The sequence below is a fragment of the Peromyscus californicus genome, unplaced genomic scaffold (assembly GCF_007827085.1).
Source record: "Peromyscus californicus insignis strain IS unplaced genomic scaffold, ASM782708v3 Scaffold_18__1_contigs__length_77618521, whole genome shotgun sequence".
Lineage (NCBI taxonomy): Eukaryota > Metazoa > Chordata > Mammalia > Rodentia > Cricetidae > Peromyscus > Peromyscus californicus.
In genome coordinates, this window is record NW_026294480.1 from 68,692,218 (window position 1) to 68,714,935 (window position 22,718).

The 22,718-nt window shown below is 40.7% G+C and overlaps 1 protein-coding gene across 2 annotated transcripts in view; it reads right to left on the reverse strand.

Moving 5' to 3' along the window:
* Tmem161b (transmembrane protein 161B) overlaps positions 1-21,604 on the reverse strand; it is an 83,778-nt gene extending 62,174 nt beyond the window's left edge. For both annotated transcript variants that reach the window (XM_052743653.1, XM_052743651.1), the window contains exon 1: positions 21,441-21,604. Coding sequence is in view for 1 of the 2 variants with exons in the window: in XM_052743651.1 (XP_052599611.1) it covers positions 21,441-21,443 (3 nt within the window). In the remaining variant the exon portion in view is untranslated. The remainder of the gene's footprint in view (positions 1-21,440) is intronic.
* Between the last annotated feature and the right edge of the window lie 1,114 nt (positions 21,605-22,718).

Below are 22,718 nucleotides of genomic sequence, written 5' to 3' on the forward strand. Positions count from 1 at the left end.
GCTGGCTATGATCAGGAACTTAGAACAAAAATACGTGTTTTTACTGACAGTTAACCCCCCAGCACTCAGAACAATACCATTTAGAACAATTTAGAGTACATAATATAGCACGTGATATCTGAATGAATGAAGCCACTGTAAAGAATATGTTATCAAAACTTATAATCCAAGATTAACATATAAGGGAACATCACATAAGATAACTGATAGAATTCCTAGCCACTCCCCCATGACTGAGCATGTGCTGGCAAGAAGCTTAGTCATTCTGGGGGCCTCATGTCCGTGTGCAGAGTAATCACGTAATCTATGCACATGCATGACGTAGCTACGTAAGCCCATACGCTCAGGCATGGGGGAATCCATAAGAGCAGATCCCGCACCCCACCCCACCCCCCACCCTCGTCTTCCTCCCTACCTTACAATAGGCCTAAGCACATCCCTTCTGCCCCCTTCCCTAATAAACTCTTATAGTGGGTTTTGTTGTGCTTCATAGTTTTTCTTGCATGGTAAAGAGTACTGCATAATAAATAACAATAACATTTGAGCACAAACTTGCACATTATAAAGAAGTGCTATAGAAATTTTAAAACTGGCTAATGTAGTGGGGAGCTGTTCCAGCTTTGACCTGGAAGTACTACCCGCAGTGAGGCTTCCGGTAACTGTCACACCTACCTATGGCCTACCCCGAACGCGGGGCCGACAGGAGCCCTTAACACCTGAGGTCCAGATATGCCAGTTCTCCTGGTTCCTGATGATCCTGGATGCTGGATGGTAGACTGAGCAGAGTTCTCCAGAGAACCCCACTGGACTGTATCTCACCTCTCCTGGATCCTATAACCAACCCCTTTACTAGCTGTAAGTTACCCCCGCCCCAATAAACCTCCTTTTTTTTTTTTTTTTTTTTTTGGTTTTTCGAGACAGGGTTTCTCTGTGTAGCTTTGCGCCTTTCCTGGAACTCACTTGGTAGTCCAGGCTGGCCTCGAACTCACAGAGATCCGCCTGGCTCTGCCTCCCGAGTGCTGGGATTAAAGGTGTGCGCCACCACCGCCCGGCTAAACCTCCTTTTTAACTACATGGAGTTGCCTTAACAATTGCCCCAAAACGGTAAGAAAGCTTCATAGGAATGGGAAAACCTAAAATGGAAATTGAAATTTCAGACAAATAAAAGGAAATTTCAGGCTAAATGACAAACATAAATATGAGTGAGGGTGTGTGTGTGTGTGTGTGTGTGTGTGTGTGTGTGTTGTCCCGAATATGAAATGTAATGTTCCCTCAAAGGTTCATGTGCTGAATGCAGGATTCATCTCCAGGTGGTTGATCTAATCATTGATAATGAAGGCTCAAAGCTAATTCAGTGCACAAACATCAAAGTCATACTTTGATGGCATTACTGGGAAGTGGTAGGAACCTAGTGGTAGGTGGGCACTGATTACAGGAAATGTGTCTTTAATGGTACAACTTGTTCCAGCCCCTTCCCATCTGCCTTTCTGCCTTCCTTTGCCATGAAATGTGCTCTCCTTCTCACCACAGCATCAGAAACAATGGAGCAGCTGACACGGACTGACACTTCTAACACTGTAAACCAAAATAAAACTTTCCTTCTTACAATGTTTTTGCCAGGTATTCTGTCATGGCAACAAAGCATCTAACATGAGAAATATTGAACTTTCATTTCCTGTTTGATGAAACTATCACTTTGGAAGTCTAAGCAGTCAGAAACAGGGCAATGAACACTACATGTACAAAATCAGACACATTAGTAAACTGCTTAATCAAAGAGAAATTCTAAGACAAAAGGGCAGTTAAAACCAGGAGGAATGAACAGAGACCACTCCAGATGAAAAATCAAACTGAGTATGATCGAGTGTAAAGGATAACAACAGAATACAGCTGAGGAAGTCTCAATGGTACGGCAAGCTGTTTCCATGTGGCTGGCTGGGAGAATACAAGAAGAGGTAGACTGAAAGATACCAAGAAGCAGCTGACAAGCCTCAGAGAGGCTTCCCAAGGACACTACTTGGCTACAGCCCAGCTTTTCAGAAAATACACGCTTACTGGTGTGGTAAAGAAAATTAATTTGCTTGAGACAAGACTGGTGGAAATCAGGTTTGGAAAAGTGCTATGAGTCAATTTACAGAAAAATGTAAGCTAGTACGCATCAAATTTAAGGAGCCTACAAGTTTAGGGAATAATTAAGCCTACAAAGGTGGTCTGGGAAATGTAATATTTTGCTTTTGCTCTAACAAATAAAGCTTGCTTGGAGATCAGAGGTGGAACTAGCCATTAGTCAACCACAGAGGTCTGGAGGTCTGTACAGATAAGAGACAGGAAGTGATATGGCTGGGCAGCGAGAGGAATATAAGGTGGGCAGAGACAGCAGCTCACCCCCTTTTCGGTCTGAGGAATTGTGGAGGTAAAAGGTGACTATGGCTGCTCCTTTACTTCTCTGATCTTTCATCATTTATCCTGATATCCGACTCCTAGTTTTATTATTAAGACCAATGAGAATTCAAGTTACATCTGGTGTCCAACTTTGGGACGCAAATTAACCGTTAAAGGCAAGATCAGCATCCTTAGATGAATGGATCTGAGATACAGTCAATATTGAATCTCATAACCATGATGCTGCTTGGATAGGTTTCCTGGAATTTGCTCCGCCTAAAGGAGGCAGTGCTTCTTGTCACTGTAGTGACCTCTTAAAAGGAAAGGGAGAAGAAAGGGTCACAAGGCCCTCCTCCCTCCTTCCTGCTTCCTGGTGTGATCACACTGCCAGGTGGATTCACTCCCGGTCAGATCAGAGGACAACTTCAGCTGTCTACTAGGTTCTGTATTCATGAGTGTATTTCCTCAATTTATCCTAATAAATTTCCCTAATACTCCTTAAGTAGACTCCCGTGGATTTCTCCAATTAGATAGGAGAGGTGATTTCCAGAGGTTTGAAGAAAACCAAAATGTCAAGCATTTCAATTGCAGTAAAAAAAAGGTCACCTAAAAAGGGATATAAACAGAGAGTTTCTAGAAACAATGTTTTTTCTAAGAATAATCCAAATAGAATGCCCCTCCCATCTGGAGTATGCAGAAGGTGTGGTGAAGGCAGACATTGGACTAATGAATGTAGATCAACAAGGGACAAATAGTCAAGGTAACCCTTTGCTATCGGGGGAAACGCCTTGAAGGGTCTCTTGCAGGTCCCCAAGTTAAACTTGGTTCAGTCATTTCCTGTCATTGTGGAGGAAACTCCTTCCCAGAGTAATTAAAGGATCTAATTAATGCCTATTGTAAAAAACCATACTGCTCTGGATGATAGAATAGCTATAGTAGATAAAACAAAAATTCCAGGAGAAACCAAAACAAGAGAGACCTCTTGATTAGAAGAGGTGATAGTTCATCAAACAGCGTGGCCATTTAATCTAAACTAACCTATAAGACTAACACATACTTTTTATTTGAACAGATATAACTTGTCATAAGGGACCTTCCCCAAAATTAGGGTTGGGGCAGGATTTTGTTTTTGTCTTTTCTGGAAAATAAAGACATCTAGCTAAGGAATCTGAAAACCACTGGACAAATGAGACATATGAAGAAAAAGGACAAATCATCCAGAAAAAAATGTCCCAAGAAAAAGAGTAAATTGGCCTATTAGTATATCACATCTCCAACAGGAAAAAATTTCATAAATATTCCCAAATGTTTGTTTCTGCTGCTCTCTACAGACATATAATGCAAATGGTCTTTTTGTAGTCTCGGTTCAATTGAAAATTAAAGCTGGCCTTAAAGAGTGTGGTTCTTTCCTTCTCTCTAAACCCAACCATGCTTGTTATAGTAAAATCCAAAATCTGTCTCATGTCAGAAGAGCCACCTGATATGGGACAGAAGAAAAACCAAAATTTAAGGACTATTTTATTGCCACTAATCTCATAATCCTTTGGTTTTATGTGGACTCTTTAACACTTTTCTTAAGGTATAAATATTATCTCAAAATTTATAATATATATATATATTTTAAACTTTTTGTTGTGATATTAGTGGTCATATAGAGTACTAATTCTAGGAAAAGGCTTCATCTAGCTTCCTGTACACAATTTTAGGTTTGATTCTCTATCAGGTAACTCAGAATTAAGTTTTTATACTCTGTATGTACATAACAAATATTGATCCTTTAACCTCTTTGAGATTTGCTGCATATGACATTTAAAATAGTCAAGTTTTCTGCAATGAACCATGACCATGCCTAACAGCGACCTTTGAAGTCTCTAAAAGGAGGATGGGGTCTCACAATATCAATATGATATCACCACTAAGCTGAAAAACACCACCTAAGATCAGCTTTGGACTACAAACTGCTCAGGATAATTTCAAGGTGGCTAGTTGATATGATCCAGCTTCACAGACTACTCTAGCCAGGACTTGAGACAAGCCCTGCACTTTCCCATTATGCAGAGACTGGATAACAAATGATACAGCTACCTCTCCCAGGACTTGATAATTAACCCCAATTTTTTCTTTTCAGGATCCCCTAAAGATACTGTTGCCCCCAGACAGCAGGAAGTAATTTTAAGAACACTATTCCCAAGAGGTGGTGTGGGTGGTTTTTTGGTCTTTCAATGGGTTACAGATATTTGTCATTGTTTAGGTTGGTTGGTTACAAGTTGTTATTAGTAATGGTCAGGAAAAAGCTGAACAAAGGAGATTAGATCCAGGCATCTTGTTCTGAAAAGAAAAAAGGGGGGATATAGATATGATAGAAAAAGGTAGATTATTGAATCTACTTTTAAACCAAAAAAGCAACTACTAGTTTTAAATATTTTATATTGGCTTGGATTTTTGTATATTGGTACCAAACTTGAGATTATTTTTGTTATACTGTATATGTGTTATAGAAATGATAGGCTAAAAAGGTAGATTATTGAATCTACTTTTAAACCAAAAAAGCAACTACTAGTTTTAAATATTTTACATTGATATGAGTTTTTGTATTTTGATACAAATTTGAGATTATTTTTGTTAGAACATACTGTACATACATTTCTACTCTTGTTCAAGGTATTGTGCCTATACAACTCACTTAACAATATAATGCAAATTTTTACTGCTTCAAAGTTATTATTACCAACTATTTAGGATAATAAGGAAATGCAGGTTAGTAGTTAGTCTCCTATCACAATCAAACTTGTAGTCATGTTAGGTATGTTTTCAAGGTCAAACAGAGATATGTTTTAGATAAGAAGTTTTCTTCAAATACTTCAGAGATGGGCACTGAAGAAACTCCATGTGGAGTTTACTTTCTGTGTAGCAAAAGTTAGCCACTAGGCAAGAAATTAGCCCTTGCCTCGACTGCTGACAGTATGCTGTCCAAAATGGACAAGCAGGACACAAAGGAAAGTAACTGCTGAACTCCACCAAGACAAGGCAGGACAGTCCTTCAGAAAATCCTGCTTCACAGAGAAGTCTGTTAGATGCTAGGCTGGTAAGCCAAAGATGGATGCCCCAATGTTGCAGAGGAACTGTCTGACTGGGTGACTGTCCAGGCAGCCAGCTGTTTCTGTCATTTCTCACACTTTTTGTAAGTAGATTGCTTGTACTTCCTGCTTACTCAGATAATATTATTTCCTTCTTGGGTCTCTGAAGGAATTGAAGACTTTATAGTTATAGTTTTCCTTGTAACAAATTCAGAAAAGAAATTCACTAAAGAGGTGTAAAGTGTATAGGTTGAGAGACATTAAAAGATAGTTTTAGTAATACAAGTTAGAATAGAAAGTGAATTAGGTACAACCTTTTGGACTCACCAAGATAGGATAGATAATGGAATATTTTCTCTGAATTTGTCAAATGTTAGTTGATGTATTTACTGCCTGTATATTATTATATAGTTATTGTACTTATTGTATATGGTTTTTCTTATATTAGTTATAACATAACTATAATATATAACTTTTTTATTTTAGACAAAAAGAGGGAAATGTGGTGATATTTTGGTTTTGCTCTAACAAATAAAGCTTGCCTGAAGATCAAAGTGGAGCTGGCCATTAGTCAACCATAGAGGTCTGGAGGTCTATATAGACAGGAGACAGGAAGTGATATGGCAGGCTGGCAGAGACAGGAGCTCGCCCCCTTTTCACTCTGAATGAGTCGTGGAGGTAAGAGCGACTGTGGCTGCTCCTTTACTTCTCTGATCTTTCAGCATTTACCCCAATATCTGACTCCAGGTTTTTATCATTAAGACCAATTAGAATTCGCAATCCAGGGAAAGGCTCCAGGTTTTTATCATTAAGACCAATTAGAATTCGCAATCCAGGGAAAGGCTGGTTCAAGGAATGATATTTGACCTAGTCTGACAAGGTTAAAAATGGACCCCACTCAAAGGTTGCTCCAGTCAGGGCAACAAGTAGACTGGCCTATCTTTCTCCCCAGATCCAATCCCCCAATCTCATGCCCATTTCTGTAGCAGAACATTTGTTGAGGTCTGCCTTTCTCTTCGACCCCATCCCCAATGGATCACAAAGATCTCCTCAAACCTTCCTTCCTCCAACTCATCCCAGTATGCCAGCCTCCAACACCAGCAGACATTCAATAGGAACACAAGAGCCAAGCAGGCCAGGGAAACAGGTAAGCCAGCTGAAGATCTTTATCACTCCCCTCTCCCCTCCAAATCCAATCCCCCAGTCTCATCCCCACCTCTGTAGCAGACACCTGTGGCAGCCCTCCTTGCCCTCTGTTCCCATGTCCTGTGGATCCCACGGATCTTCCCCTGCTAACCTCCCTCCCCCAACTGTATCTCAGCCCCCAACTCCAGCAGACACAGACCACAAGTTCTAGAAAACCAGGTAGTCAGCCTGCAGATTCTCTCTTCTCCCTCTGTTCCTACCCCAGCCTCATCCCCAGTTCTGTAACAAACGACCTGCTGCAGCCTTCCTTCCCCTCTGCCCACATCTCCTATGGATCCCATAGACCTTCCTCTCCCAACTTCCCTTTCCACACTTGTTGCTTTATCCCAGTCCACAAATCCAGCAGGCACTCACTGCTAACTAACAGACCACTCCTGCCAAGAAAGCAGGGAGGCTGTCTGTAAATCTTCCCTTTCCTTCTATTCCTCTAGATCCAAGGCCCAGTCTCATCCTCAGAGCTATAGCAGACCCTCTTTGGTGACCAGGCTTCATTGTCTCTCCCCATTCCAAGGAGACAAAATGAGCATCCTTGTTGAACACTCTACTCTCCTCCTTCCTATGGACTCTCTCTAGCTGTGCATCAGCTCCTAATACTCAGAAACAACATTTTACTTGGAACTGCCAGTGGCCACAACTACCATGTCCACAGAAAATTTCCAACCAGGCAACACACAGGCATCACACCCTCCAAAAATCCGGGGGGGGGGGGGGGGGGGGGGGGGGGAGAAAGCAAAGAACAAAATAGCCACCCAACAAAGAGAAGTGCAGAAATAAGCACCTAGACCTATAATCAACTCATCCCAGATGCCCAAACACCAGTGTAAAACCACAATCATTAACAGCCATGTCAGTATGTCTTTACTAGAGCCCAGATAAACTACCACAACAGGCCTGAAGAAATAAACCTTAAAGTCATCTGTATAAAGATTACAAAGGTCTAGAAGGAGAAATTAATAAATCCCTTAAAGAAATCCAGGAAAGCAAACAGTGTACGGAAATTAATATAACTGCCAACGACCTGAAAATGCAAAGAGAATCAATACAGAAAACACACACTGGTACGGAAACCTAGTGCAGCGGGAACTCCCTAAAATATATTGGGGGAGTCCTAATGAGGTTTTCTAATAGTGGGGTTGAAGGAGTCCCTACTGGCATCTCTTGTCACCACACAAGTCTTCAGTACTGGGACTGGGTTTCATTCAATTGAGTTGTTGGCCGGGATGGGGGTGAGGGGGTGTCCCATAAAGATACTAAGCTTAAAGCTATAATAGATACAGAGAAGACCTGGCACAGGCTCTGTTCTTGCTGCTTTAGTCTCTGAGTTCATATGAGCTTTGCTTAGTTGATTCAGAGGGTCTTGTTCTTCTGGTGTCCTCCACCTGCTCTGGCTCTTAAACTCTTTTCATCTCTTCTTCTGCAGGGTTTTTCCTGAGCTCTTAGGGGAGGAATTTGATGGAGACCTCCCACTTAGAGCTGCACATTCTGAGAAGACAGTCTCTCCTCTCTCTCTCTCTCTCTCTCTCTCTCTCTCTCTCTCCCCCCCTACCCTCCCCTCTCCCTTCTCCCCTCCTTCCCCTCGCCTCCTCTCCTCTCCTCCCCACTTCCCCTCTCTCCCCATAATGCCTGGCTGTGAGTCTCTGTATTTGATCCCATCTGCTGCAGGAGGAAGCTTCACTGATGATGGTTGAATAAGGCAGTGATCTATGAGTATAGTAGAATATCATTGAGAATCATTTTATTGTTAGGCAGTGATCTATGAGTATAGTAGAATATCATTGAGAATCATTTTATTGTTACTTTAAAAAAAAATTTTATACCAGTAGTATTTGGTATTACTCTAGGTCTAGGAGCAAAGAACTTAGTTTAAGCAATGTCACAAAAGCAAGAGCAACATAAGAACTAAGATCTTTTTGGCATTAAAATAGAAACTATATTTTCAAGGAAAGGATAAAACTCAGGTGCTTTTTTAAAGATAAAATGGGCATAACTACTCATTGAGAAAAATTAATGAGGAAAATTTGATGTGATATATATACTCTGTGTCCTTTCCCACTGAATGGAAGCATAAATAAGTATGGACTGTATTAAATGTGAAAACTGTGGTCGTCACAGGTAATTTAGAACCTGATCGGGAAAATCAGATAAATGAGGTCAAAATTCCAGATACTTTGCTGGTACCATGTAGTTATTTTTGAAAACTCTGATTTTTCCAAAGTTTTCAAATTAGCTCCTAACCATCAGAACAGGCAGAGGACATAAGCTATAAAAGGGTGGAATATTTCCAAGTTATGAGAATGTGGGCCAAAAACAAAAACCACAGGAATTGAATGGATGATTTCCAAGAGACCGTAAGTCTGCCTAAGTGACTACAAGCTTAGGTACACTATCAGAAAAAAGAATGATCAGGATTTAGAACCTTTAAATGTTATGAGAATTAAAAAACACAAGATAAAATAGCTTATCAATAGCCAAATAAAGCACCAGACAGCATCTGAGATGTCCTTGAAGAACAGTCACACCAACAACAGGATCTCTGAAGGTGAAAAAACAAACACTAGGATAATCATCAAAACTCAATGTCATTAAAAGGAGGGTGAGAAACCTGAAAGGAAAAATCTGATAAAAGTCACACAGGTGAAAGACTGGCAGCCCTAAGCGGAGGCTTTTAAGAGGTCAAGGCATTAAGAACAGTTTAGACTTAATCCAAAAGAGAAATCCTCTACATACTCCAACACTGGTAAAAGCAACATAAAACCATAAACAGACAAGAAGTCTTTCTCATGGGCCATCTCCAGTACCCCAGAATTGATTACACGAGCTACTCCTGCTTTGAGTCAGCCATTAGTAACAGAGTAAACTGGACTGAAAAGTTTGCTTTTTCAAAACAAGGCCTTTATATTAAATGAGAATAATAGAAGAATGTTGTAGTACTATTCTAAAGAGGGCTTGCAAAATGGCTTAGTAGGTAATGGCGCTTGTAGCCAAACATTATCACCTGAGCTCCATCCCTGAAATTCACATGGTGAAAGGAAGGAACCCACTCATTACACAAACAACTTACTACAACCATGCTAAGTGCACTTCATCGTTTACAAAGCACACTTAAAATAAGAAATTCAGTTATAAATACAAAAGCCCAGAACCTTTAAACATATATCCCTGAAGTTAACTCTTGTGCCTCTTTTAACGGATTCAACAAAGAAACACACTGAGTACCTGCACTTTTGTCACTAGCTACACAACAATTAGACAAGCTCTCTCAGACTCATTTCCTCTCTTTAAAACAAATGGCAAATGATCTCTCAAATCCCAAGCAGACCTTACTGTTTATGACCACAAGAATTTAACTAAATACACATCTAGCATATTAAAATTTAACACTTCTATACAAAGCCTTTAACATGAAGTTTTCAGCTAGTGGTAATAAATAATGATCTTTTCCCTAAAAGGATTAAATGAGCTACAATTTATAAGAAGCTTGAAAGGAAACCAAGAGTTGCAAATTAATGTAGCATGGTAGACTTAGCCCACCACTCAACAGTCTCACCTCAATTAATGCCCTAAAAAATAAATAAAAAAAGTATCTCCAGGGTCACCGACATGCTTGGAGAGTAAAGGTCTTTACTGCCAAGTCTGAGGAGCTGAGTTGGATTCCCTGGACCCACACGGTAGAAAAATGATTCCCATAAGCAATATTTAGCCCTCCATATACACCCCATATGGCAGATGCACCTGTTGCCACACACACAAATAAGTAAACACAGGTACTCAATTTTTAAAAACTTCCATTGATCTCCAGAGACTTATCTAAGCCTAAAGTTTTGTTTTATTTTTGAAGTTTAGTCAATTATCTCTTTAAATGACTTGGGTTTTTGCTTGTTCTAATGATATAATTTTTTTCTAATCAGTGGGTATTAGGAGAAGGAGTTGGCAATATCACATAGCACTGGGGGAAAAATGAAACAAAATTGCTTATTTGAGGGTATAATGCACACATCTGTAATCTCAGCACAGATTTTTATCAGGACAGTGGGTTCAACAGAGTTAAGTTCCAGAATGGCCTGAAGTCCACATTGGAGGGAGAGTCAAAGAGGACATAAGAACTATGACCACAAACACTTCTAGTAAAAATGATTAATGGACAAATTATAAAAATAAAATGCAAGCACTCATATTAACATTAGTTGAAATTATACTAGAAAATAGTTTCAATCGTAAAAAAATAAATGTCTTAAAACTAAGGTCATAATCTACAGTACAGTGAAATGTTTCACAGTATTTTCCTGTGTTTCTAATGATCAGAAAAATATGGTAACAATTACTTCCAAAATCCAATCGCCAAGTCTTCTACTTTTTTGTCTTAAAGAACGTAAGACAATTTTTAACCACAATAAATGCAAAACTTAGCTGGACATGGCAGCATACACCTGTAATCCCAGCTCTGGGAAGGCTATGGCAGGGGGGGATCATGTTCTAAGCAGCATGAAGGACAGAGTGAGTTCCATCCTAGCCTGAGCTAATTAGCAAGAAACTGGCAAAAACAAAAAGGAAATGCCTATGAGATAAGAAATCATGGTTTCCCTTTTGAACAAGGCTAAACAGAAAGGAATGGATGCTTACACAGACATCCCTACAAGCCTGAAGAATATTAACAATTTGTAATTAATCACTTATAATCATCATAAGTATGGCTGAAGTCTTCGGGATGATAAAATATTTAAATGACAAGCTAATGGAAAAAATTCTTCCAGCATGACTTTCCTTCAGAAAACAGAAGGTGACATTGCTTTTCAAAGTAGATCATGGCATTAGAGTCGACAGCAGCAATCAGCAAATAAAGATTACAAACACCAGTTGAGCACAACTGGTGTGGAAGACAAGCAGATAATTCAAATAACTGAGATTATTATTTTCAAAGACTCCTATTTATCACAGAGATAAAAATGTGAAGTTTGCTTTAAAAGGTAAACACGGGGTTGTAACTCAGTAGTCAAACACTTCCCTCAGCACTGCAAACACAGTAAAACTAAAACCTTACAGTGCTAAGTATGCATGGCAGCAGGCACCAACCATTGGCAACCTCCAATGACGTACACACAGAACAGAACGACATGCTAAGCGTTCCTCTTGACATGCCCGCTGCACTAGATAAAGGTTTCCTTTTCTTTTTCAGTACCCATTCATACTAACCACACTCTTCACAACCCAAACCTCTCTGCATCCAAGACTTTTCTACAAAGACACTATCACTGTCATCCAGCAGGTATTTCCAACCTGTGACATGTACTGCAGAGTAACTATGAATGTGAACCAACAGTTGTAAATTTACTTAAAATATGATAGTTTTAAAATGTGATTTCTCTTGTAACTCAAATGTGTGATTGTTGAGCATAAACTTGAGATGACAGTATCTCATCAAAAGTCCTATTTTTCCTCTAAAAAAGATCTCTGTGCTAATTAACCTGTTAGTGGTCGTGAAGAAATGACACGGAGAGATGGTCTTTGTGTGGGCTGACCATATGGAAGGGAAGGGAAGCTTCTCTAAGAGTTCTAGTTTTTATAACTCCTATGGAAGCAAAGTTTCAGCTGTAAGCAACAGTCACAAGTACAAGGAGGGGGAGAGAGGCAACTGCTAGAGCCCTGAGGAAAAGAAATAGGTGTGAAACAGGCTTGGAACAAGTATGATAAAGAAAGTTTACAGTAATTAAGAAATTCCGGTTCAAGGCTCTGCATCTCCAATTCCTTCTCACTCATCAGCATTACTTCAAGTCAATGCCCAGACCTAAATGATTAATCCTCCAGTATGAAGGAGTCTCTTAACTGAATGCATTTAAGGCACTAGAGGTACTAAGGAATCTACACTGTAACTCACTGTAACAGTGGGAGAAGTTTAGCACTTGCCTTAGGAAACCATGTTAGGCCTAACAGTAATATATGTTAGGTAGTAACTAGGCTTGATAAGACTTTCCCGAAGTACAAGTATATAGCAGTTATAAAAATTACTTATTTTTTCCTTTTTTCCAGTGGTTCTAGGGACTGAATTTAGAGTCTTATACATGCTACACTAGGCAAGTACTCTACCATTGAGTTATGTCTCTCCAGCCTTCTTTATGCTTACTTCAAATAGAGTCTGGGCATATTGTCCAGGCTAGCCTTTAACTCTAGCCCAGGCTAGCTTGAACCTGTGGTCCTCTTTCTTGCCTCAAGTCTCTAGAATAGCTAGGATTAGAAGCTTGAACCACCAGGACTAACAAAAAATAATCTAATTATTTATTATTATAATATTATCTCTATAAGCAAATGGTTTTTAATTTTAACGTTGGATTAAACTTTTGAAATCTAATTATTTTATAAGCTGAAAGCTATCAAATTAAACAATAATCAGCCTGGCTAAGTGGCACAGTGAAACAGGAAAACTAGCTTCGAAGTCAAATTCTATCAGTGTTATCTATATTTCTTGGAACCAGTTAGTCTAATTTTGTTGTGCCTCCACCTGTAAAATGAAAGTTAAAACAAAACAAAACCCCAGAGCTGAAATACTTCATAAGGATTTAAATGAAGTTCACTTTTAGAATATCTGATAAATACCAGATGCTAAATATATTTAGCGATTAGTTACTGATGAAAAGTAAAATTCAATTTTTAGCCAACTGTAGTGCTTTGAAAGTCTTTAAGTTTTAAGGACTCTCTTAGTTTTTATTCCTGCTGTAACAGCCCTGACAAGAGCAACTCCAGGAGCCATGACTTACCTGGCTCACAGTTCTAGGTTACAGTCTAGCTCTGCAGGGAGCCATGGCTTACCTGGCTCACAGTTCTAGGTTACAGTCTAGCTCTGCAGGGAGACAGGGCTTACCTGGCTCACAGTTCTAGGTTATAGTCTATCTCTGCAGGGAGCCATGGCTTACCTGGCTCACAGTTGTAGGTTACAGTCTAGCTCTGCAGGGAGACAGGGCTTACCTGGCTCACAGTTCTAGGTTATAGTCTATCTCTGCAGGGAGCCATGACTTACCTGGCTCACAGTTCTAGGTTACAGTCTAGCTCTGCAGGGAGACAGGGCTTACCTACAGTCTAGCTCTGCAGGGAGACAGGGCTTACCTGGCTCACAGTTCTAGGTTATAGTCTAGCTCTGCAGGGAGCCATGGCTTACCTGGCTCACAGTTCTAGGTTATAGTCTATCTCTGCAGGGAGACAGGGCTTACCTGGCTCACAGTTCTAGGTTATAGTCTATCTCTGCAGGGAGACAGGGCTTACCTGGCTCACAGTTCTAGGTTATAGTCTATCTCTGCAGGGAGCCAGGGCTTACCTGGCTCACAGTTCTAGGTTATAGTCTATCTCTGCAGGGAGCCATGACTTACCTGGCTCACAGTTCTAGGTTACAGTCTAGCTCTGCAGGGAGACAGGGTTTACCTGGCTCACAGTTCTAGGTTACAGTCTAGCTCTGCAAGGAAGGAAAGGGGCAGGAGTGAAGCAGACAGTCACATTACAGCTACACTCAAGATCATCGAGCAGTGAACTAACACATTCATGCTAGTGATCTGCTTCCTCAACTCAGAGAGTAGAGAATCTCCCTCCTATTGAACAGTTCACCTACAGAGGATGGCCTTCCTACCTCAATTAACATTAATTTTCTTAGGAAAAACTGAAATTTCTCTCCCTTTTCCCCAAATCTTACACTTTATGCCAAAAAATACAAAAGATATTCCATCTACTTTACTAATAGAATTACTCTTTCTGTTTTATTTCAGTGTTATGAAGGTACAACTGGGATTATTAGTGCCTGAGGTATATTTTCTCAGAACTCTAATGAGGCAAAGCACTAACATGGCACACTGTGGACCAACAGCAATTACAGCAAGGCTGTAGAGTACAATCTAACATACAAAAATCAATGACCTCCCACCAGCAGAGAACAAGACCCTGCCTTTAACAACTATCATTTTAGCTGAAGATACATCACAGGGGTAGAGCACCTGCCTACTATGAAAAGTCTTGGGCTTATTCTTCAGCATCAAACAAAACAACAACAGCACTTTTCTATCAGTATCCAAAACAAAGTGAAAGATTTAAATATCAGAGATTGCCAGAGAAAAGGAAAGACAAAGTATGAATAAGTAAAACAGAGACTTTCAGGGGAGTTAAAATAATTCACAATAATGATGGGTACACAGAATCATGAATTCATCCAAACCCACAAAAAAGGATATTAAAAATGAATCCTGGGCTGGTGAGATGGCTCAGTAGATAAAGGTGCTTGCCATTGCCACCAAACCTAATAAACTGAGTTCCATCCCCTGAACCTGTATGATGGAAGAAGAGAATCAACTCCCATAAATTGTCCCCTGATCTCCATATACATGCTAGGGTGTAAGTGCACACACACAAACACAACAAATAAACAAACAAACAAATGTTGTTTGTTTTTTTTTTAAGAGAAATCCTAATACAGAATATAGACTGTGATAATGTATCAATTGTACAAAATGTACCACTCTGAGCTGGGCATAGTAACGCATGCCTACAATCACAGCACTGTGAAGACTGAGACAGGAAGATCAGAAGTTCAAGACTAGCATGGGCTATGTAGCCAGAACCTATCCCCAAAAGTACAACGAATAATTTTTATTTTTTAAAAAAGATGAAGACCCTCTAGTAGGTCAGCGACACACCACAGCAGGACTCACACCCGAGAGTAGCTGGACAACACAAATCAGACTCTACTTGTAGGTTTAAAAAGACAAAGAACATGAAATTAGCAGATAGGAAAGTGGAGGTGGAGAAGAGCTGAGGAGAAGGGATGAATTTGATCAAATCCATTGTATGAAATCCTCAATGAGTAAAATATATTATTTTTAAAACGATGAGATGTACCTATCTGGTGAAAGTTAAGAGATAATGGAGAGGATACATAGAACAACGGAAACTTATGCACACAAATCTAAAGCTTCTCTTTAAAAAAAAAAAAAAAAAAAAAGTCACGGTTAAGAGCAGTGACTATTTTTCCAGGGGACCCTCATTCAATTCCCAGAACCTACGTGACTACTAACAACAATCTGTACCTCCAGTTCTAGAGGATCTGACCCCCGTCCTATGGCCTCTTCAGGCACTGCACACACATACATGCAGGCAAAATACCAACATACATAAGAAAGTAATTAGGCCGGGCGGTGGTGGTGCACGCCTTTAATCCCAGCACTTGGAGGAAGGGCCAGGCGGATCTCTGTGAGTTCCAGGTCAGCCTCATCTACAGAGCGAGATCCAGGACAGGCTCCAAAACTACACAGAGAAACCCTGTCTCAAAAAACCAAAGGAAAAAAAAGTAATTAGTTAATTAAAAATTAATTGGGTTTAAAAAAAAAAAACCTTCAAGGGGTTGGAGATGGCTCAGAAGTGAAGAGTACTCACATACGGACTCACTGTCTATTACTCCAGCTCCAGGGGATCAACACCCTCTTCCGGCCTCTGCACCAGATATACAAATGGTACATACGTACATACATACATACACACATATACAGGTAAGCACTCACACCCACAAAATAAAAAATAAATCCTTAACAATAAAAGTCTTTTTTTTTTTCAGTATGTGACATACAACTGCAATCTAGGTAATAAACACCATTATCTACATGCTTAAAAATACGTATCTGTAATCATTCTGTTCACCAAAACTCTGTAATGATTTTACTGGAAGTCTTCTACAGCTAAAAACAATCTAAGGTTTGTGACTGTTCATTAGATGTGTTAGAACTGACTGTCTAAACTCACTTGTGCCAGTCACATTCATTATGTTTCATCAGTCACCACCACCACCATTTTCTATCTCCTGCTTTCTTTGTTTCATTTGCCAAAGCCAGCACACTGGTTGCTTCACTACAAGATCAGCATCAGCCTGTCCTAACGAAAGCAAGCTCCAAAAAGGCAGAGATGTTTGTTTTATAAAGTTATATCCTTGCCCGATCAACGTTGAAAACAGTGAGTAAACAGTTATCATTTAAAATTATAGGATTTTTTAACAGTTGTCTGGTATAACGAAGGACAGTCATTTCAAGCAAACCAAAGGAGCACATTCATTTCACAAGGACTTGAAAACTGTTGTTTTTGTTTTTGTTGTTGTTTTTGTTAACATAGTTCCAGAGCAGATGGTAAAGTATGGTTTGTCCTCTCTAAAATTCATGCTAGGGTTTAGCTTCCACTGCATTAAGAGGGTAGAAACTTAACTCATGTTTCAGGATATTGCCATTGGGATGATTACAATTAGATATGGCATCACAGTAGGGTTCCTATATTAAATCAAGAAAAGAAAGAAATGAGAGAATGCATGCATTCACACACACACACACACACACACACACACACACACACACACACACACACACACACACCCCTACCTCTCATCCACCTATTGCCATATGATTACCTGAAACACTTCAACCACTGCCAGCAAAGTTATCACTAGATGAGGTTCATCAACCTTGGACCAAGACTGTGAACCACAAAACCCATTTCTCACAATCTGTGGTACCATATTACTAGCAATGGAAAAGATAATAAAACAAGTGGTATAGAAAGAGTGAAAGGTAGCTTACATTTTTGGGTTTTTTTTTTCTACAAAGGTGCTCAGAGACAAGTTGAATTAACTAATACTAACTGGAGAAACGGGAAGTCTCAATATAGTATCCACTAGGCCTCTTGAAGGACAAAACAGCAAAGAAGAATCTCAGTAAAAGGAAGTCAGAAAACTTTAAAGGAAACTCAAATCTCTGCTACTACATGTTCAATGCTTAAACCTCCTTCGAACCTATTTTTCCAATTGCATGTCTTGTTTTCATTCAAACACATAAGAACTTCTAATAAATACATCCAAGTATCTTCACCTTCCATTTTCCTCTATGAATGGCCTGAAGACAACTTAATTTAGACTTTACAGAATTTATTAGAAATAAAATTCTGAGTTGAGAATCATGGACCATACAATAACCTCAGCACTTGGGAGACTGAAGCAGGATAATACAGAGTTCAAGGCTAGCTTGAACTACCGAGTAAGACCATGTTTCAAAGAACAGCCAAGCAAGCAAGTAAAGATTCCGAAATTTCACTGCTCAATAATGGGATCCAAATATACATTTTTACCAAGAATCATAGGGGTGTTTGTTTGTTGGTTTGTTTTTGAGGCTGAATCTCACTATGTAGACCTGTAGACCTAAACAACATGGAATTCACAGTATACTAGGATGGTCTGGAACTCATAGATCTCATGCTGATATTAAAGGCATGCACCACCATTCCCAGCCATTCTTAAGTAAACTCAAGTATCCCAACACTCTTTGCAAGCTCATTAGAAGTCACCTACTCTATGACTCCCCCAATTTAGACTCAAGATTTGTACACTTCAAGTATACTGTGTTATTTCTCTCATAACATGTACCACATTATCTCTACCCAGCACTATCCCTCACCAACTCTGACTATAGCAAAGCTTTCCGTCTCCCCACGGCTAACAGTGGCAAATAATTATAAACTCCTACATAGACTACAAAAGCCAGGAAACACATACAACTCAAAATGCTAGCTCTAATCTACTGTTCTCCCACAAATCAGCATGAATGCAAGACTTCCATCACAACAGAAAGTAAAACAGAATTAGTATAGCTTTAGTAAATTTTCTATGGAATATGTTCACAAACTGAAAGCAAAATAATTTAAAGAGCTAGGTATTTTCAGTCTATATCACAAGCTTATTGTCATTTGCTTACAATTCAAGAACCTGATACACATAGCACACCCCTAAAGTTTGGGGCTACATACCTATCAAAGAATGAGAGGGTAGAATAAATTTATAACCAATTAAATAACTATAAAATCAAAATGTCCATTCTGGGGTAGCATTTATAAGACAGTAGTGAAATATTTGGCTAAATATAAGGACAAAGATTTTAAGACTACCCACATGATGTATAAAAATACAAAAAAGAGTTGTTTTTTTGCTTTGTTTTGTTTTGTTTTAAAGGAACTAACGGGCCAAGGAAATCAAATTAAATCTTAATCAGAAATATGTGTAGATGCAGAGATCCACAGCCAAGTACCAGGCTGAGCTCCAGGAGTCCAATCAAAGAGAGGGAAGAGGGATTCTATGAGCAAGGGGCATCAAGATCATGATGGGGAAACCTACAGAGACTAGCAAACCACGCCAGTGGGAACTCATGAACTTTAGACCAAGAGCTGTGCAGCCTGCATGGGACTGGACTAGGCCCTCTGTATAAGGAAGACAGTTGTGTAGCTTGGTCTACTTAAGAGGCTCCTGGCAGTGGGATCAGGATCCGTCCCTAGTGCATGAGCTGGCTGCATAGCCCATTAGCTATGGTGGGACACCTCACACAGCCTTGATGCAGAAGGAGGGACTTGGACCTGCCTCAAATGAATGTACCGGGCTCTGCTGACTCCCCATGGGACGCTTCACTTTTTCAGAAGAGGGAATGGGGGATGTGTTGGGGGGGAGGCTAGAGTAGGGAGGGAGCGGGAGGAAGGAAGAGAGGGGGATCTGTGGTTAGAATGTAAAATGAATAAAAAAATTCTTAATAAAGAAAAAGATAAAAAAGTTTGAATGTAAAAGACAATAATGAAATAAAATAACATTTTTGCAATAAAAAAATATGTATATATCCTGAAACAAAGCTCTAAGTCACTGAATGTAAGAATCAGAAGATGACTCAAAGACCAATTCTACTTTTGTCAGGAATCTAGAACTTCTTACAGAGCTGAGTAATCTTACCAAAATCATGTAACTAGTGGGCAGAATCTGGACTTCAGAGTTCATGTATAGTTTGCAATTTAAAAGAAACTGCTAATTCAACTAAGATGCATCCTAAATTCAGCCCATCCTCACAAAATTCAATTCTTAGACTAAGCATTGACTGCAATTACATACCCAAACATGATCAATTTCAAGGCTGTGAACAACTACAGTCAAGTAACTCAAAAACAAGATCAATGTCACAGTGGACACAGTTAACTACCCAGTGATTGTGAAAATCACCATGAGATTAGCTGGAAATATATTTACTTCTTTGGAACTGCCAGAGTGGTTTTACAGATCTCAGAATGAAGAGAAGACATTCTAATCCAGCTTCTCTGTGACTATAGTGTATTGAAAAGTGTTATTGATATTCTATCAACACTTTTCTAGAGACCAAGTTCATTAGATGTCATCTCAAGTATACCATTGCCTGTTTCTAGACTCCACATTCTTCCTTCTGTAAAATTTGAAGGGTGGGAAGGTTGATAGATTTTGATTCCTTCTAGTTCTAGTGCTCCCTCTCTAAGTTAATTATTCCAAATGAAAACAGGGCTCTCTTAAGGAATGTAAGCCATATTATGCCGAGGTCCAAAACATTTAAAAAAAAATAAATAAAAGAAACATAAGGCATCTGGGAGAGTGCAACTGGAACCAGATGAGTCTGAAAGTTCAAAAGTCCTTCTAAAATCATCAGACAACAGCTAAAACTGGCAATATGTGACCCTGAAAAACAGGCATGGCCAAACTGGGAGTGGTGGCATTTGCCTTTGATCCCCACACCTGGGAAGCAGTGGGCAGACAGATCTCTGAACTGGAGGACAGCCTGGTGTACATAAAAAGATGATATAGACAATTGGAACAAGAATCAAAGAGAGAAGTGCCTGCAGATAAGGGTTGGAAATCTTTCATATGGCAAACTGTCTGTTCAACTTTACCAGAACCATGTAATCTTGGAAACAAGTCTGTTTTTAAAATCCTTTTATGTTCCAGAAAACAGTTTACTGCAATCACCAACCCCTACACAACTACTTGCCCTCCTCTCGTTTTCCTATAAAGCAAAACCTAGACCTTTCAAAATCCCATTGTTTATTTCATAAGTTAACTTCTGAGCTGTGTGACCAATCACCATCCACTGTTTCTTAAATAAAGTGGATTAAGATTTTCTTTCTACAAGTCCCTTAACTTTATCCTACTTTCAGCCTAAAACAGCATCGGAACTCTCAGGATGACTGACCTCACATTAAAACACCCTCTGCTTACTGCCCACTCCTTTCCATCCTACCCGCCCATACCAGGCTCTTTCTATATTTACTATATAGAAGAATAATATATTTCTATATTTACTCCTCTCTATGAAATCCTTTTCACCTAATCTTTGGGACACTTGCAAATATTATGACTGAGGCTATTCTCCCTACTGCAACTGCTCTCTTCTCAACACAATATCTTTACAAATTTTCCTTTCGGATTCAATCCGTTGATACTCAACTTGGGCACTTTCTTTTTAAGTGACATTATTTCCAGTTCTGAAATAGTTGAGTTTTAAGAGAAACCAATTTTATCTTAAGTGCCTAGCGTTGCTTGTCTCTAAGAATGATATGGGCAATGTTCAAAAGGTACTTCTATACCCTTCAATTCTTGGCCACAAGCCCCGGGCGGGAAAAGGTGACAAGGCCAGGGGGGATGAGCTGAGCAAGGTCATCTGGGGGCCACCTGGTGTGCCACAGGCCACAAGCCATGCAGGCTACTTAGTGCACTCCGACCGACCCGCCCCTCCCGCGACCCCACGGGTGTCTGGGCGGCCCGGAATCCCTGCGGTGGCCGTGCGCCCTCTGGGCAGGTGGGGGTCCTGCCAGCAGTTCACCGCACCGTTCCTGCAGGGTTCTCCATTCAGAGCAGGGGCACCCACCGGCTCCTTCCCCAGACTGACCTCCCCGCCCTCTGCTGAAGGGTGTCACTCTGGCCCTCACCGAAGGACTCACCATAACGCCACGAACAGGTCGTGAGACGGACACGCTAGAGTCGCCGGCAGCGTCCCGAACCTCCCCTCCAGGTTCTGCGGGTCGGATCTCTCCAAACCGCGAGGGAAAAGGTCTTCCGGCCCTGCCGGAAGTCCTGCCCGCGCGGGACAGGAAGTCCCTCCCTCTCCTGACCGCCAGCGACCCCACGCCCGGCAGAGACGAGGAGACGCAAGGCGTCCTCCGAAGCTACTTCCGTGGGTGCGAGGCTAGGGCGGGGGGCGGGGCTGACCTTGGGAGCGCGGGGGCGCAGGCGCACAGGTAGGTGGGCGGGGCGGGGTGCCGCGCCCGCGGGGTGCCTAGGTGGGCCGGGCGCCTGCGGCCGGAGGTGGAGATCCCGACGGCCTTGGGGGCGGGGATCGGCCTCGTACCCTGTCGGTTTGCAGCGGATGAAGAGCGTCCTGGGCTCTGTTCCTGCTGAGAGATCTCAGAAATTGTCTAACTCCGCCAGCGCCCTTTCTGTGTTTCGGTTTTCCTCACGCGGTACCTTGGAATCTTGGTAAAAACCCAGGTCCTGCCAAAGCACCAGCCTCTCTTAGGTCAATGGAATTTGACCTTTAGAAGTTCTTCGCTCTCCACGGATGCCAGCTGAAGCCAGTGGATATCTACCAAGGACAGGAACCAAGAAGAAAATTCAATGGACACGTCCTACCTGCTTAATTCCAGTATGAACAGAAAAGGCATTATAACTCAGAAAGAAGTGAAATTCTCATATACATACACCCCCCAACCCCAACCCCCAAAAATCTATACCGGTGAACTCTTTCTGCCCTTTTATTGTGATGAGAATTAATCTTGGAGGCAAGTTTGAAATAACTACAGAGAGCATCTTTAATCCAGAAATTGGTCAGTTTGAGAAGCCTTACCGAAACTTTGCCTATCTTACATCCAGAAATTGATCAGTTTGAGAAGCCTTACCGAAACTTTGCCTATCTAACCCTTGTCCTTGAGATATCTTTTACCATAATGTGGTTTTGTCCTGGCAGTACCTGGAACTAATGGTGTTCAACCTCTAAATGGCCCAAAGGCCCTGGGAATCAGTTCTGAGCCACCTGAAGAAGTTAGAGGGGGCTATTTGGAAAGGGTACGGGAGACAAAGTTTACCTTGTTAGTTCTTAATGGGGGGCGGGGGGGTAAGTAGGGTGACAGGTGTTAGAGAAAGGATAAGAAATTACAGAAGTTGCTGCAAGTCCAGTGGCCTTGAGGAATAGTTTGTGAAATAGATTTCTGCTGATGGTCACT